A 16,790-nucleotide genomic window follows, 5' to 3' on the forward strand; every position below is an offset into this window, starting at 1 on the left:
GCACTGAGAGGTGCTGAGCATCTGAATAGTCGTGCTGGAGCTGTAGATAAGCCTATTAACTCCTTATTTAGCCAGGATAAAAATACAACCTTCAGCTATGAAATGACACAAGGATCAGCAGCAAGAACACTGGCCGAGATACATCTACAAACCTTCAGCAAAACCAAACTCACAGTATGAAATAATGTACAAGGTGATATCAGCTATTCTAATAAAGGTGAATACAAATAACACCTTAGAAAATGTTTCAAGAACCTGATGACCTCAATGACCTTAGAGGCTTTGTTCAGTAGTAAAGCCGATCTGTCACCCATTTAACAATACAAACTGCATACATCATTAACTATGTTTCTTAAACCTAATGAGGCTGTTGTGCTTACTTTGGAATCCACATCTGTATGACTATACGTTTATGAATGTTTATAATTCATCTCTGGCCACCTAGCCTGATTGACAGCTCCTCAGTGTCGCTCTTCTCTGTTGCTGCTGAAATGTCACACATCTGCAGTTGTCAGTCATGCTGGGTGGAGGAAGACTAAATACAGTTGAAGGTGTTAGCTTTCTCACACTATAGCATATTTTAATATCAGGATTGCACAGCCATTCTGGCATGGATTTTCAAAGTAAGTGCAACAGCCTCTTCAGGTTTAAGCATTCTATTTACTGAAATGTAACTTGTATTTTGAATTCTCTTGACAGATCTGCTGTTAGTGATCTTCTGTCACGTGTCGGCTTGCTGATGGAGTCCCATATTTAAAGGCTATGGCCGCAATTCATTAAAAGCGGGGAGGAAATTTATTTTATTTCTCCAAGCAGCCTTCAGTTTTCAGTGATAAAGGCGCGGTCGGTGCAGCTTCAGCCAGCGCTCAGTATATAGTGACTGGTGGGTGTAAGCAAGCCCTGGCAGCCGGCTCAGCAGTGCTTCAGTGCAGAGCTGGCTGTCAGTCAGTGCTGGGACATGGTTACAGCTATGTACTGTGTATGGGTGTGACAGGGACTATAATATATCTTTCACCTGAAGACAACGTTTGTAAAATGTGTGTTGTGACATGTGGTTTAATTACATTTTTATGGACTGATGTAATATGTAAAATTGCATAGAATGTTATAGGTACTGATTGATGCAGTTATTGTAATGTAACTAATGTGCAATGTGAGTAATGTGTAATGCATAGGGATAGTATGCAGTTAGATTTAGGACATAAAGTCTAGTATAGGGCTTAGAGGTTAGGTTAGATTAGGAAGGAAGATATGCAGCAGTGGGCATATTAGTAGTAAATATAGTGTACAGGATAACATACAGTTAAAAAGTTTGGGACCAGCCCAGCATGTGAGGTGGTAGGGCAAACCAAGAGGGAAAGCATTTCCTGATTGAGGCATATAGTGACAGAAGGAGAGAAAGGCGACGTTCAAGGGCAGTGGGCTGAAGGCATGAGCAGTACCTATTGTTCTGGCAGTTTGGCATCGTTTGAAACTCCCTGCCGACATTCCTGCAATGTCCGGAGCCTCGGGCTCAAGTCTGTGGGTATGGAGAGTGCTGACAACCCTTCCATAAAGTGGAAGTTGGACGTGGAACCATGTGGGGGGAATGTAGCAGATCTCGTGGGTACTGCGGAGTCAGATGGAAAATCCCTGGGGCTGAAGGAGCTAGTAAGCAGAGGGATAGTTCAAAGCTGAACAAATGGAGAACATGAAAATGTACTGTGCTATAGACTTAAGAGGAAAAGAAAGTTGTGCCCAATACTGCTTGTTATCATCTATGGAACTGGGACTGTTAAGTTGAACTGGTTAAGCTGAACGGGGTGTCCCCTAAAATATGTGCGGCTGTTCCTGGATCCGGAAGCATGGAGACAGCGGAGGCCTGCTGCCGAAACATGAGTGTTCTGCACCACACACACAGCACATGGGAACCGGGGCTCGTTTTACTTGTAAGGAGCCAGGGTGAGGTGAGGCAGCCCCTCAACCATGACTACTGCACAGCACACCTTACATGCTGAGCGGTGACTGAAGCCATGATGGCCTCGCCTCCTCTATGACTGAAAGCAGAAGGCTGCTGGGAGGAATAAAATCAATTTCCTCTAGGCATTTAGTGCAGCAGCCATGCGGCCTCAGAATGCTACTAACCTACAGATTAAGCCCCATATCTGGGGGTTAATAGCGTTTTTTCACATGACAGATTCTCTTTAAGACTGATGTTTCGTATGCCAGTTTTAATGAGCACTGTTCACTGTCAAGATATGGTGAAAATAGGGCGTTTTTTGATCTTTGGATAACAGAAATTAGCGTTAAATAATATCTTCTATTCAGGGTCCAAACCTTATTGCATTCTATATGGACAAAAGGGATTTAAAGTGGTTGTCCGGGACTTGTATACTGATGACCGAATCCTTAGGATGGGTCATCAATATCAGACAAGGGCTGGTCCAATACCGGGTACCTCTACCTATCAGATGTTGTACAAGTATAATGTAAAGAGATTGAACAGCCCGACTCCATACACTGCGTAGTGGCCGATCACAGGTACTACAGCTCAGCTCCTGCTAAAGTGTACGGCATTGTGGTGTCCCGGCTCTGTACACTGTGTACATCTGGTTGCTGATCATGTCGGATGTCAGGTCTTCTATTGATGACCGATCCAAAGGATAGAGCATCGATATATTAATCCTGGACAGAATCTTTTTAAAAAATGAACACTTTCTGACAGGTTTTTCCAGTCATCTTATTTTCTGGGGACCCCCTTAAATAAACATATACAGATTAGATCACTGGCGGACACAGACAGAAGAGGGCCCCTGTGCAGGAGCAATATATGGGCCCTTTACAGTGCAGTAGCTCATCATAATGCACAATTCCACATGTTTTGGAGGTGAAAATTGGCCCCCTTAACTCTTGGGCCCCTGTGCGTCTGCACAGGTTGCACCAATGGCATGTCTGCTCCTGGATTAGATGAAGGATGGCCATGCCCGCTGATTTCAGAGGGATCAGTTGACCAGCCAGTGTGTATGGCAGTGCCCCAAATATACCCCAAAGGCAGATACCGAGGCAAAGAAAAGGTCGAGCATCTTCAATTGTGTTAACATACCAGATTCTTTGTTCTCACATAAGATGACCTTCCCCTGTCCAGGATACATATAAGCTTGTTGGGGCAGATTGTTTGTGAGGCTCATGAATCAGATGCAATCAGCGGCCACCAGTCCGGGCTCCGGTATTCGTACAGGGTTTACATTGGTAAATGGTGAAAGGAAGCCGGTGATTTCCATTTCTGTAAGCAGAAAAAGGTGTGAGGCATCTATTTAAGATAATAAATTCATGCTAGCACTGAATATGGGGACATGCTAGCACTAACTATGGGGACATGCTTGCAATGAATGTGGGGATGTGCTAGCACTGAATATGGGGACATGATAGCACTGAATATGGAGACACACTAGCACTGAATATGGGGACATGATAGCATTGAATATGGGGATACGCTAGCACTGAATATGGGGACATGCTAGCACTGAATATGAGGACATTCTAGCACTGAATATGAGAACATGCTAGCACTGAATGTGAGGACATGCTAGCACTGAATATGAGGACATGCTAGCACTGAATATGAGGACATGCTAGCACTGAACATGCTGGCACTGAATATGGGGACATGCTAGCACTGAATATGAGGACATTCTAGCACTGAATATGGGGACATGCTAGCACTGAATATGGGGCTCTGTTGGAACTAATGGTGCTTCTGGCAACCATTATAGGAGGGTGAACTGTACTTGTGAGGTGAGTTCACACAGAGAAATTATACTGGCAAATAATTGTTATATCAATAAGAAAACACATAAACGTATTTGTGAGAGAGAGGAAAAAAACTTTCAACGACAAACAGCAATAGTGGTAGAATGCCATATGCCAGTCTCCAATATGGCGACGGAGGCGTCACCACCCGGCTGCTAGCCCAGCTTCCTTGACACCGGAAGTGACGTTGTCACGGCTGCCGGAAGTACCGTCCACGCTCAGCTTCCTGTCATATTTTCCGGCACACAGAGGAATCATGGCAGCAGAAGGGGACGTGGAGCTGGAGTTAGAGACAGAGGAGAACTGCAGCGAGCGGCCGACGGACAAACACCGCAAGCATGACAGCGGGGCGGCCGATCTGGAGAGAGTCACAGACTATGCGGAGGAGAAGGAGATCCAGAGCTCCAACCTGGAGACGGTGCGAGGCTGATAGGGGAAGGGTCCTGAGCCTGGGGGGCCAGCGCTCGCCGTCCTGGGCTGTGCACGTGTGATGGGACCCCAGGGCGCAGCCTGCTGTGGCCTCACTGGCTCCATAATCAGCAGCGCTGCTTACAGCCGCCGCTCACCACTGGCTCACAGCGTTACTGACAACTGCAGGGGTGGCAAACTGCCGAAAAGAAAAACCTGCCCACAGCAACCAATCACAGCGCAGCTTCCATTTCTCGTGAGCAGAATAAGAGGTGAAAGCTTTGCTGTGATTGGTTGTGTTTCTTTAGGGCAGTTTGTTAGATGGGTCGTATCTCTTCAAAGATTATTGCTCCAATGTTCCAAAGAGGCAAAATCCCCATAATCTCTACTCACACTCCGGGGTCTAGCGCTGCCTCTCACCTCTGCTCCAGTCTTTCATGATCTGCAGAAGTGGTGACATCACATTGGTGGTCAGTGGCCCTGCTTGTGTAGATGGCATGGATCACTGATCCCAGTGATTGGCTGCGGTATTCTTGTGCGGTATAGTTGTGACATCACCGCTGCAGCCTTCCATAAAGACCGGAGCAGCTCTGGAGTGGAGGAGGGTGAGAATAAGGGCCGGGTCACAAAACCATACATTGTCTCATCCAAGAAAAGCATGTCCATAATGCTAATGGCACTGATCAGAGTGTGAGCACAGTCTGATCCGAATCTCTTGGATGAGAAGACAGGACAAAATATCTCCATTTTGTTGGTGCACGGATCAAAACATCTGAGTGCAGTCTGTTTTCCACAGACTCCTTGTCTTACACGGCCGAGTGCATTCCGAATATCGGATCAAACTCTGACATGCTGACTCAGTCCAAGGAAAAAATCTGACCTGCACGTCCCCATTGAATAATATTGGTCCAAGTGTAATCCAATGTTTTGTCTGATTGCGCTCGGACCAGAAATATGGCCTTGTGCCATTTTTAATGTCTCCAAGCCCATGATTGGAAAAAAAAAAGATCCTGGACAACTCCGTTAACTTTACACCTCTGGAGCTGCTCCATCTATATGACTGGACTCGGGGGTGATAGGCTAATAAAACTGTACAAGGCACAGAATTCACAGCTGTGAACTCCACAGCACTCGGTGCTGGTATCACTGCGGACCTGCTGCCGACTTAGGGGATTGCTCTTCTCTCTTTGTGAATTTTGTACGTCTGCAGCATAAATGGAAACGCTCCACAGCCGATCCACGATTTTTGTTTGATTTTCTCTGCAGCCCATGTGAGATCTCATAACATGTCATTGACAGCTCTAGGGTGTAGCAGATTTTTCATGTAAGATGCGCAGAAACTTGAGTGGCACAATGCCTGGATCAGCTGTGGGATCGGCAGGTTTTAGTTGTGTCCCTGGCTGTTAGATCAGAGCAGGTCTGTTCTTCCATATTGTACTTGTCTTATAGACTCTCATCCTGCTGGAATGAGTGGCTCCTGTGTTTCTGATCTGATTGTATTTTGTCTTTTAGGCCATGTCAGTCATTGGAGACAGGCGTTCAAGGGAGCAGAAAGCCAAACAAGAACGGTGAGGTCATCACTGTTACTAATATACAGTCACGACGGCTATTATTCTGATGTGTCCCCTGTACATAATGTACAAGTTTAAGGAAATTGTAAGATTACGTTGTGCACGACGAAATGATATGACAAGATACTATAGAATAAAATCTTCTGAGTATTTGTCATCAGTGTAACAGCAGACGGGCATGTTGGCTGCAGAATCTCTATTTTCATATCCTCAGTGTAGATTTTTCACACCTAAATGAGCATGTATTGCAGATTTGTAGGCAGAAAAGTATTGTGATTACAGTAAAGTACCTGTAATGGTGATCACTTCCATACCCTTGTATTAGAAGTCCATGTGTTCGATCGAAAAAATCCATTGGTGAATTCATATTCAAATCAGCTCGCAGTGCACTGGGCTCGGCCTGCACATTCTGCTCCCGGGCCTCTCTCCCGGTTTCTCCTCCCGACACCTGTCTCCTGGCAGTGATGGACAGGTCACTCTTCTCTGTGACAGTCTTCCCTGGCCGACATCTTGCATATGTCATTCCCACGGCCGATGCATGCGCAGTAAAGTCCTGATGACTTTGAGAAATCCAACCTCGTCATCTTTGACGAATGACAGCGCCTGCACAAGATGTCAGTCATTGTGACCTGCTCCCCTGCGTGAGATCACACGCACGTGCCATCTTTTTCGGGAGTGGCGCATGTACAAATGGGATGGTCCAACTCTCGCAGCGTCCTCAGGACATTACTGTTCATGCTCTGCCTACAGGGATCTGGGGCGCCAATGGATTGAGACAACAGAGACATGAACTTTAAAATATAAAGGTATGAAAGAAATCATCATTACATGTACTTTACTGTGATGACGTTACTTTGGAGTTGAACAACCTGCTGACAGGTTCCCTTTAAATCTGCTTTATGTTAATTCTTTCTGTGGATTTTCACTGCAGATTTCACCTAGTTCTGTGTGGGAGGGGTGAAATGAGTTGAATGAATTGATAGTGAGGTCAGACATGGTGATTGCATAGTTAGAACATATAGCTATTCAGCTATTTACACATAATTAGTTTTGGGCATTTCTCATGGTGACAGATTACCTTTATAGTATTTATTCTTAAAAGGGTGGTCCTGTTTTAAAGTATATTTAACGCAGCAAGATATACAATTTATAAAAGGTGTGCTGATCTGAGGCCCAGCATCTTTTTTGTGGTAAAATGAGAAGATGCGATATTCTGTAACCAAAGCCGTTAGTCATGGCCTCTTGGTATAATGTGCTGTCAGGATGGAGCCTAATTGTTAGTCGAGTAAATTACTAAAGAAATGCATTTTTGTTTCAGAGAAAAAGAACTAGCAAAAGTTACCATCAAGAAGGAAGATGTGGAGCTTATTGTGAGTATGAATGAGTTGGCAATATTTCCAAAGATGTGGAGCTTAACGGGCTTTTCTTGGCCTAATATATTGATGACGACTTCTCTTTAGGGCAGGTCATCAGTTTGGGATCGGTGGGGTCCAGAACCCCACTGATCATCTGATATCTGCAGCTGCTGGATGTGGGCATTGTGTGAAGCCGGACACCACAGCTTTGCATGTTTAGTGCTGAAGTTTATCTCCCATTCACTTGATTAAAAAAAATAAGTGAAAAAATAAAAAGTGAATAAAAAAAAAAGTGATAGTATTATTAAATCTCATACCAGGCACTTTGTCTAGAGATATCTGCTCTGCTCTCAGCTGCACGCTCGGTTTATGTGAATCTTTTGGCGAGTGTGATTTTGCATTTCTGAGACTCATTAAGGCTTTTTCGACGGTTTCTTGGCTTAAAGCTCACAAACGAAATATTGCAATATGTTTGCACAACTCTGAAGTTGTTGAAAAATGTTGACTTTTGGTGTTTCTGCACTTAGTCCCAGCAGCCCCGCCAGAGTGGGTGGAGAAGGGATGGGAAGGGTTGTGGTGAAGCCCATCCATCAATTCATCATAATTTGCACAACAAAAGTGGCTTAAATTACTCCTCAAATTATATTGGGTGCTGCATTGGTCATGAATGGTAACATAGAAAGTAACACCCAAAAATACCTTTTTACATTCTGCTCCATATGTGGGGTAACCGCCTCGATGCGCGTTTCACCCTCTGTACTGTGGCTTCGTCAAGAGGCCTTGTGTGGGGTATGTCTGTGTTATGGAGCCTTAGATCGTCCTACCTCTGTATTTTGACATTTAATTCAATGGTCTGCATTTTCCCTATGTTGGTTATAGGGTTATATATAATGCTTTTGAGGTGGCAGCTCTAACATTCTTTGTTTTTTTTTAATTGGTTTCCATGGCACCTTTCGGTTAGGACTGGCATACAGAACAGTCTTAACGAATCGGGGGCTTACATTTTTCCTTATTATTGTACATCTTTTCTTAATGCCCTTTGGAAGTGCATTGAGCTATAGGTTGGATTGCTGCTAAAGGGGAAAAAAAAACAAAACTCTTTTAAATCTTCTCCCTTAGCGAGTGTGAACGGAGCGGAAGTGCAGACGGAAGTAAGTGTGTGACTTGTTTTTCAGTGAATAGGTAATTGGGAATCCTGCAGAAAATACCTGTGTGATTTGCTGTGGGTTGCTGAATTGTTAACTGCTGAGTGCTTTTCTACCTGTTAGGTTTTAAAAAGCCCAATAAAACTAATTTTCTCTCTACAGTTTTACAGTCTTTTATTTTACTACCTGTATATTTAAGGATTAACTACATTGCACTTAAATCCTGAGGTGTAGCTATACTCACAAGGGGTTAATTAAGGGTGAGGGGGTCATTAAGGGTTTATACGGGTCAGCTGGTTGTGGCATCCAGGTTGGATTGCTGCTAAAGGGGAAAAAAACAAAACTCTTTAAACCTTCTTCCTTAGCGAGTGTGACCGGAGTGTAAGTGCAGACGGAAGTAAGTGTGTGACTTGTTTTTCAGTGACTTGGATACAGGGAGTTTGGAAGGGAGGAATTTGGACTGAATTGCTGTCTGTATTTTATTAATTAGTTTGCAAAGTTGGCAGATGAGGGGGGTGTTGGTACAGGGGTAGCACTGTTGCAGCAAGGCATGTCCTCTGAAAGCCGGAGGAGTGTCAGCTCCAGTAAGGGGGGAAATAGGAGAGCAGGGCAGGCCAGGCAGGTGCTGGTAGTGGGGGACTCGATTATTAGGGGAACAGAGAGGGCGATCTGTCACAAAGACAGCGATCATCGAACAGTGTGCTGCCTACCTGGCGCTCGAGTCCAGCACATCGCTGATCGGGTTGACAGATTACTGGGAGGGGCTGGTGAGGACCCAGCGGTCATGGTGCACATTGGCACAAATGACAAAGTTAAGCCCCCGTCACACTAAGCGAGATCGCTAGCGAGATCGCTGCTGAGTCACAAGTTTTGTGACGCAACAGCGACCTCCGTAGCGATTTCGCTACGTTTGACACTTAGCAGCGACCAGGCCCCTGCTGTGAGATCGCTGGTCGTGTCGGTATGTTCTGGACATTTCTTTGATCGTTGAGGCCCCGCTGCGTAGCTTGTATCGGTGTGTTTGACACCTTACCAACGACCTTGTTGACGACTCAGACACAGAAACACATAGGCGTGCATCGTTATACAGATCGTTACGGGTCGTTGCATCGCTGCTGCGTTGTTGGGAAGATCTGACTGTTTGACATCTCACCAGCGACCACATAGCGACGCAGCAACGATCCGTGACAGGTCGTATCGTTGTCGGGATCGCTGTAGCGTCGCTTAGTGTGACGGGGCCTTTAGAGGTAAGTGGAAGGTCCTTAAAGCTGATTTCAGGGAATTAGGCTGCAAGCTTAAAGCAAGGACCTCCAAGGTGGTATTCTCTGAAATACTGCCTGTGCCACGCCAGAGAGGCAACGGGAGATTAGGGAGATAAATAAGTGGCTCAGGAATTGGTGTAGGAAGGAGGGGTTTGGGTTCCTGGAGAACTGTGCCGACTTCTCAGTTGGCAACAGGTTCTACGCTAGGGACGGGCTGCACCTCAATGGGGAGGGTACAGCTGTGCTGGGGGAGAAAATGGCTAGAAGGTTGGAGGAGTGTTTAAACTAGGGATTGGGGGGGGGGGATATTAGTGCAGATAGTGACCTGGGCACAAATAAAGAAATTGGGGGTGGGGTTAGAACAGTCAATATAGTAAGAATGAATAAAGGTACAGAGAGATACATAAAATGCATGTACACTAATGCCAGAAGCCTCACCAACAAAATGGAGGAATTAGAATTAATTTTGTTGGAAAATAATTCTGACATGGCTGGACGAGAGCCATGACTGGGCAGTTAATTTACAGGGCTATAGTCTGTTCAGAAATGACCGTACAAACAAGCAAGGGGGAAGGTGTGTGTTTATATGTAAAATCATCCTTAAAACCCATCTTGCTTAAGAGTATATGTGAATCTAATGAAAATGTAGAGTCCCTGTGGTGTTGGAGATAAGGGGAGGGGGAAAAAATAATAAATTACTGATAGGGGTTTGTTATAAGTCTCCACAAATAATGGAAGCAGCGGAGAATATCCTCATAAAGCAAATAGATGAAGCAGCGACTCAAGGAGAAGTCATTATTATGGGGGACTTCAACTACCCTGAAATACATTGGGCAACAGAAACCTGTAGTTCAAGCAAAGGTAATAGGTTTTTGACAACTATGAGAGACAATTACCTTTCACAACTGGTTCAGGACCCAACAAGAAGGGGGGCACTGCTAGACCTAATATTAACCAACAGGCCAGACCGCATATCAAATATACGAACTGGGGGTCACTTGGGTAATAGTGATCACAAAATAATAAGTTTTCATGTATCCTTTAATAAGATGTGTAGTAGAGGGGTTACAAGGACACTAAACTTCAGAAAGGCAAATTTCCAACGGTTGAGAGATGATCTTAGTGCAATAAACTGGGACGATATCCTGAGACATAAAACTACACAAAGCAAATGGGAGACATTTATTAGCATCCTGAATAGGACCTGTGCACAATATATACCCTATGGGAATAAACATGCTAGAAATGGGAGGAAACCACTATGGCTAAATAGAGCTGTAAGGGGCGCAATAAGTGACAAAAAAAAGCATTTAGAGAACTAAAGCAAGTAGGTAGTGATGAGGCATTAAATAAATATAGAAAATTAAATACATTCTGTAAAAACCAAATCAAGGCAGCAAAGATTGAGACAGAGAGACTCATTGCCAGAGAAAGTTAAAATAATCCCAAAATATTCTTTAACTACATAAATAGTAAAAAAAAAAAAAAAAAAAACGAAAAAATGATGGTGTTGGCCCCTTTAAAAATACTCTGGGTGAAATGGTGGATGAGGAAAAAGCCAATATGCTAAATGTGTTTTTTTTTCAACAGTATTTACACAAGAAAATTGCATGACAGAAAACATGATTAGTGATGACAAAAATTCTCCATTAAATGTCACTTGCTTAACCCAGCAGGAAGTACGGCAGCGTCTAAAAATCACTAAAGTTGACAAATCCCCGGGCCCGGATGGGATACACCCCCGCGAGTACTGCAGGAATTAAGTAACGTCATAGATATACCATTGTTTTTAATCTTTAAAGATTCCATAATAACAGAGTCTGTACCACAGGACTGGCGTATAGCAAATGTGGTGCCAATATTCAAAAAGGGGACAAAAACTGAACTTGGAAATTATAGGCCGGTAAGCTTAACCTCTACTGTGGGTAAAATCCTGGAGGGTTTCCTAAGAGATGCTACATGAGAGTATCTGAAGAGGAATAACCTCATGACCCAATACCAACATGGGTTTACGAGGGACCGTTCCTGTCAAACTAATCTGATCAGTTTTTATGAAGAGGTAAGTTCCGGACTGAACCAAGGAAATGCAGTGGATGTTGTGTATATGGACTTTTCAAAAGCTTTTGATACGGTTCCACACAAAATACATAAAATGAGAACAATGGGGATTGGGGAAAATATATGTATGTGGGTTAAGAACTGGCTCAGTGATAGGAAACAAAGGGTGGTTATTAATGGAAAACACTCAGACTGGGTCACAGTTAACAGTGGGGTACCACAGGGGTCAGTATTGGGCCCGCTTTTTTTTTTAACATATTAATGACCTTGTAGGGGGCATACAGAGTGGTATTTCAATATTTGGAGATGACACTAAACTCTGCAGGGTAATCAATACAGAGGAGGACAATTTTATATTACAGGAGGATCTATGTAAACTAGAAGCTTGGGCTGATAAATGGAAATGAGCTTTAATGGGGATAAATGTAAGGTAATGCACTTGGGCAGAGGAAATAAAATGTATAATTATATGCTTAATTGTAAATCACTGGGCAAAACTGTAACTGAAAAAGACCTGGGTGTATTGGTGGACGACAAGCTCACGTTTAGTGGCCAGTGTCAGGCTGCTGCTGCAAAGGCAAATAAAATTATGGGATGCATTAAAAGAGGCATAGATGCTCATGAGGAGAACATAATTTTACCTCTATACAAGTCATTAGTGCGACCACACTTAGAATACTGTGTACAGTTCTGGTCTCCGGTGTATAAGAAAGACATAGCTGAACTAGAGCGGGTGCAGAGAAGAGCGGCCAAGGTTATTAGAGGACTGAGGGGTCTGCAATACCGAGACATGTTATTACACTTGGGGTTATTTACTGTGGGAAAACGAAGGTGATCTTATTACTATGTACAAGTATATGAGGGGACAGTACAAAGACCTTTCTACTGATCTTTTTACTCTGAGGCCTGAGACGGGGACAAGGGGGCATCTTCTACGCCTGGAAGAAAGAAGGTTTAATCATAATCACAGACGGGGATTCTTTACTGTAAGAGCAGTGAGACTATGGAACTCTCTGCCGCATGATGTTGTAATGAGTGATTCACTACTAAAATTTAAGGGCCTGGATGCCTTTCTTGAAAAGTATAATATTACAGGTTATAAATACTAGATTCCTTGATAGGGCGTTGATCCAGGGAACTAGTCTGATTGTTGTATGTGGAGTCAGGAAGGAATTTTTTTCCTCAATGTGGAGCTTAGTATTTGCCACGTGGAGTTTTTTTTGCCTTCCTCTGGATCAACATGTTAGGCTATGGGTTGAACTAGATGGACTTAGTTTTTAAGGTTGAAGAAAGACTGTTACTATGTTATATTGTACATTTATTTTTTGCCCCTAACCTGTTGCTTTAAGGGCTTAGTTTGACAAACATTTTAAACATCAGTGAAGGTACTAAGCAGTCTGCGCTTTCAAAGACGTTCAAAGTAAATTGAGATAATTCTACCAACTTATATGTACATTTTAAGACAAAAATAGCAGCTTTCACCCCTTCTAAAATATGACTACTGTTATGTCTTGAAGCAGGATCAGAAGCTGAACCTGCACATTGCAGGCAGAGGCTGGCTGTGTTACCCAGCCATCATCTGCCTCCATCAGCTGCGATAGGAGCTGCTCTGCCCGCGTCTGTTAACTTTTTAAATGCTGTTATCAATCTCTGACAGCAGCATTTACAGAGCACGGCCTGGAGGTGTGCTGTTCCTAGTGCCCATTGCCCCACACAATCTTCTCCGCACACGCAACTAGATCGTGGGGTGCCGATGGGTTGCAAATGGCAACCAGGGGTCTTCTGAAGACATCCGTGCCCACCATGACTGAATTCCTATAAAGACAAGCTTGTTGGCCTGGCGTTCATAGACAATGATTGTTGCTATACACTGCAATACTGTGGTTTTGCAGTATATATTGTCGATCAGATGATCACAGGTTTTATTCCCCTAAGGGGACTTACTTTATTTTTTAAGTTTTTAAAACTATAACACCTCCTGCAGCACCACAATTAAATCTAAAATAAGAAAAAAACATACATGGCATCGCTGAGTTGGTAAGTCATTCTATTAAAACATAAAATTAGTTAACCTGATCAGTAAATAATGAGAAAAAAAAATCAAAATGCCAGAATTGTGGGGTTTTTTTGGTCGTAGATCATTTTTATTGTTGCCAAAAAAGCAATAAACAATAAAAACCTTATCAATAAATAACATCAGCTCAGTGTGCAAACTTTAGATTTTGCAACATTTTTTTTTACCACTTACCAAATTTGTGTAGATTATTTTTTATTTCCTTAATCGTACTAAGGCCACGGCCCCACTATCAGTATTCGGTCGGTATTTTTTCTCAGGAGTGGGAGCCAAAACCAGGAGTGGGTGATAAATGCAGAATTGGTGACTTGTTTCTATTATACCTTTTCTCTGATTGCTCCTCACCTGGTTTTGGCTCCCACTCCTGAGAAAAAATACTGACCGAATACTGACCAAATACTGATAGTGGAGCCGTGGCCTAACCCGGAGAATCAGGTTGCTTTTCCCACACCGTGAATACAAAAAAATAATTGCAGATTTTTCTTCCCCGCAATTTCATGTCAAATTTTTTCCTAGTTTTCTAGTACATTGAATGTTGTCATTCAAAACTACACCTCAGCCTGCAAAAAAAACCAGGCCCTCATGTGGCTAAGTGGACGGAAGAATAAGGAGTTATGGCTCCTGGCAGAAGGAAAAAAACAAACACTAAAAATTAAAACAGGGTTATGAAGAAAGTTTAGTGATGTTATCATGTACAAGCCTTTAATGCAAACTATAATCAGTTTGGAAAAAATGTTAAATACCTGTGAATAATTACTTAAAAGAAAAGTTTTCTGGCCTCTAAAAAAAAAAAAAAAAAAAAAATTTTCGATGCACAACTTTGTGTAATGATTGCTAATCCTCAGGGGTAAAGTGTGTTGTCAGGAGTTGTTGTATTAATGCTTTCTCTTATTTCAGATGCATGAGATGGAGATTCCCCGGTCGGTAGCAGAACGAAGTTTGCGAGAACACATGGGAAACGTGGTAGAAGCGCTCATTGCTCTCACTAACTGAACCTCTAGTGCCAAGACACTTCTGCTGATGGTTTCCATATATTGCAGGAAAAGCTTTGTCTAGAGGAACGGGGAACAACTAAATATGGACTGTTCATTAGGACAACAGTGTTTGTGGGGAAAAAAATCTCAGCATATCCTCGTGGGCATGCTGGGCCTTGCAGTTCTACACCAGCTGCTCTGTAGAGGGTGTCCTTGGAAAGTTTTGGTTCAATGGAATGAAATATTTCCATGTCCTATGCTGTCATTTGACAAAACTGGTAGATTTGACCTTGACTTATTGTAGACTATCACTATGATGAACAATCCTGTTCTATAACAAAAGTAAACTTAATTGGCAGAGTTCAACTTTTTCCTTATTTTTCATAATATTTTATTATGTGGAAAATTGGCCCAGTTTAGATTGTGGTACGTGAAATAAAATTTTAATACCTATTCCATTGTACGGTGTTTTGTGGGTTGTGTAGATGTATTGTTACTACTGTGTTATATCAGGGTCATTGGGGTTTGTCCATACAAAGTTGCACACTATCCTATGTCTATGATGTGAGGAAAAATTGCACTGCAGCTCAAGGCAAACACTGTACCAACTACTCAATGTGCCCATTCTGTTGTATTGGCACAATGTTTTGCCTATTGCATCTGCTTACATGTGTGAGTATAACAAGTCATAGAGATATATGGTTCCTGCATACTGTAGGGACGTCACTAAACATGGGAGAATCCATTCGCAAGACTCCGGTCCATCGGCCAGGTCAGTGATTTGTGTTCGAACTGCCTGTCGGCGCCCCCACAAAGGTGGCTTGCCACGACAGCCAGGGGTCTGCTAAAGACTTCCATGTCTGTCACAACGGTACTCCTTTAAAAGCCAGGAGCCGTGGTTCATAAGAGACCGTGATTTTTGCTATATACAGCAATACTGTAATGTTGCTGTATATAGCACAAGCGATCAGATGATCACAGGTTCAAGTTCTTTTTAAAAAAAAAAAAAAAATCTGAAAAAATTAAGTTCAAATCTCCCCCCTTTTACCTCATTAAAAATTAAGAAATTAAAAGAAAAAACATTCACATCTGCTATGTTTATAAAAGTCTGATCGATCAAAATATAACATGAATTAACCTAATCGGTAAATGGCGTAACGAGGAAAAATATAACTCCAGAATGTTTTTTTTTTTGCCCGCTATTACAGAGCAAAAAGATACATTAGGTGGTGATCAGAACATCATATCTACACTGATGTCAATCAGGCAGCATGTATCAGACACCAGCAGCTTGATTGCAGTCATTTATGTCCAACTCTGAAGTACTACAGCGTTTCAGAGAAAAACATACTTTAAAAGCCGCCGGAGACTAGACAGACGGGTGGGTCTTCAGCGGCTTCTCCCCGCCTGTTACCCTTGAGTGACGAGTCTGTACACACACTTGGATAGAGATCTGAAACTTCAGAAGAGTAAGTGGGGAGGAGGCTCGGGAGACCCCCCCCCCCCCCTTGTCTGTCTAGTCTTCCAAGCGACTTGGTCCCTGGCAGCTATTAGAGTGTTCTTCTCTAAAGACCTGCAGCATTTCCGAGTGAAACATGCCTGGCTCAGATCATAGAGCCAGTGTCTGATACATGCCACCCATGCATTGAGCACCATGCATCAGCTGTAAGGTTCCCTTTAAATAAGTTAAAACTATGAATGTCTGGCATCTCTGTAATCGCAGTGACCCAAAGAATCCTATTTCCAGGCCACTTTTATCCGTATAATGAACGCTGTGGAAAAAAAACATTGCGGAATTGCGCTTTTTTTCTCACTATTTTGCCGCACTTGGAATTTTCTTTCCTGGTTTCCAGTACGTCATTTAATAGAATTGATGTCAATCAAAAGTAGAACTTGTACTGCAAAAAACAAGCCCTCATTATGGCTATGTTAATGAAGAATGAAAAAAATGATGGCTTCTTGGAAGAAGAGGAGGAAAAAACGAAACACAAAAACGGGAAATCGCCTAGTCAGGAAAGTCAATACAGTTCTTTGAACAAAAGGTGGCTCAACATGAGGGAAACACAGGTCCTCCCTTAGTAATTCATCCTTTACTCCTTGCTGCCACAGCCAGTATTCACCTCCTGATAAGGTTTTTTCAATCTGACATGTCAC

General features: G+C 43.0%; 1 protein-coding gene across 1 annotated transcript; it reads left to right on the forward strand.

The window, feature by feature from the left end:
• Nucleotides 1–3,969: 3,969 nt before the first annotated feature.
• HYPK (huntingtin interacting protein K) lies at nt 3,970–15,089 on the forward strand. The gene is made up of 4 exons (XM_073650848.1): nt 3,970–4,207; nt 5,710–5,765; nt 7,087–7,138; nt 14,560–15,089. The coding sequence occupies exons 1-4, from the start codon at nt 4,046–4,048 to the stop codon at nt 14,653–14,655; spliced, it is 366 nt and encodes a 121-aa protein (XP_073506949.1). The 5' UTR covers nt 3,970–4,045; the 3' UTR covers nt 14,656–15,089.
• Nucleotides 15,090–16,790: the final 1,701 nt, after the last annotated feature.

The sequence above is a fragment of the Phyllobates terribilis genome, unplaced genomic scaffold (genome assembly GCF_046119375.1).
Source record: "Phyllobates terribilis strain yellow unplaced genomic scaffold, ASM4611937v1 Scaffold_11__3_contigs__length_659146591, whole genome shotgun sequence".
NCBI classification, from domain to species: Eukaryota; Metazoa; Chordata; class Amphibia; order Anura; family Dendrobatidae; genus Phyllobates; species Phyllobates terribilis.

What these genes read in the sequence shown, in the direction of transcription:
- HYPK (XM_073650848.1), top strand. Translation starts at nt 4,046, where the DNA reads ATGGCAGCAGAAGGGGACGTGGAGCTGGAGTTAGAGACAGAGGAGAAC. An exon ending in AGAGCTCCAACCTGGAGACG is followed by an intron (nt 4,208 to 5,709) that starts GTGCGAGGCTGA and finishes TTTGTCTTTTAG; the next exon opens with GCCATGTCAGTCATTGGAGA. An exon ending in AGGAAGATGTGGAGCTTATT is followed by an intron (nt 7,139 to 14,559) that starts GTGAGTATGAAT and finishes CTCTTATTTCAG; the next exon opens with ATGCATGAGATGGAGATTCC.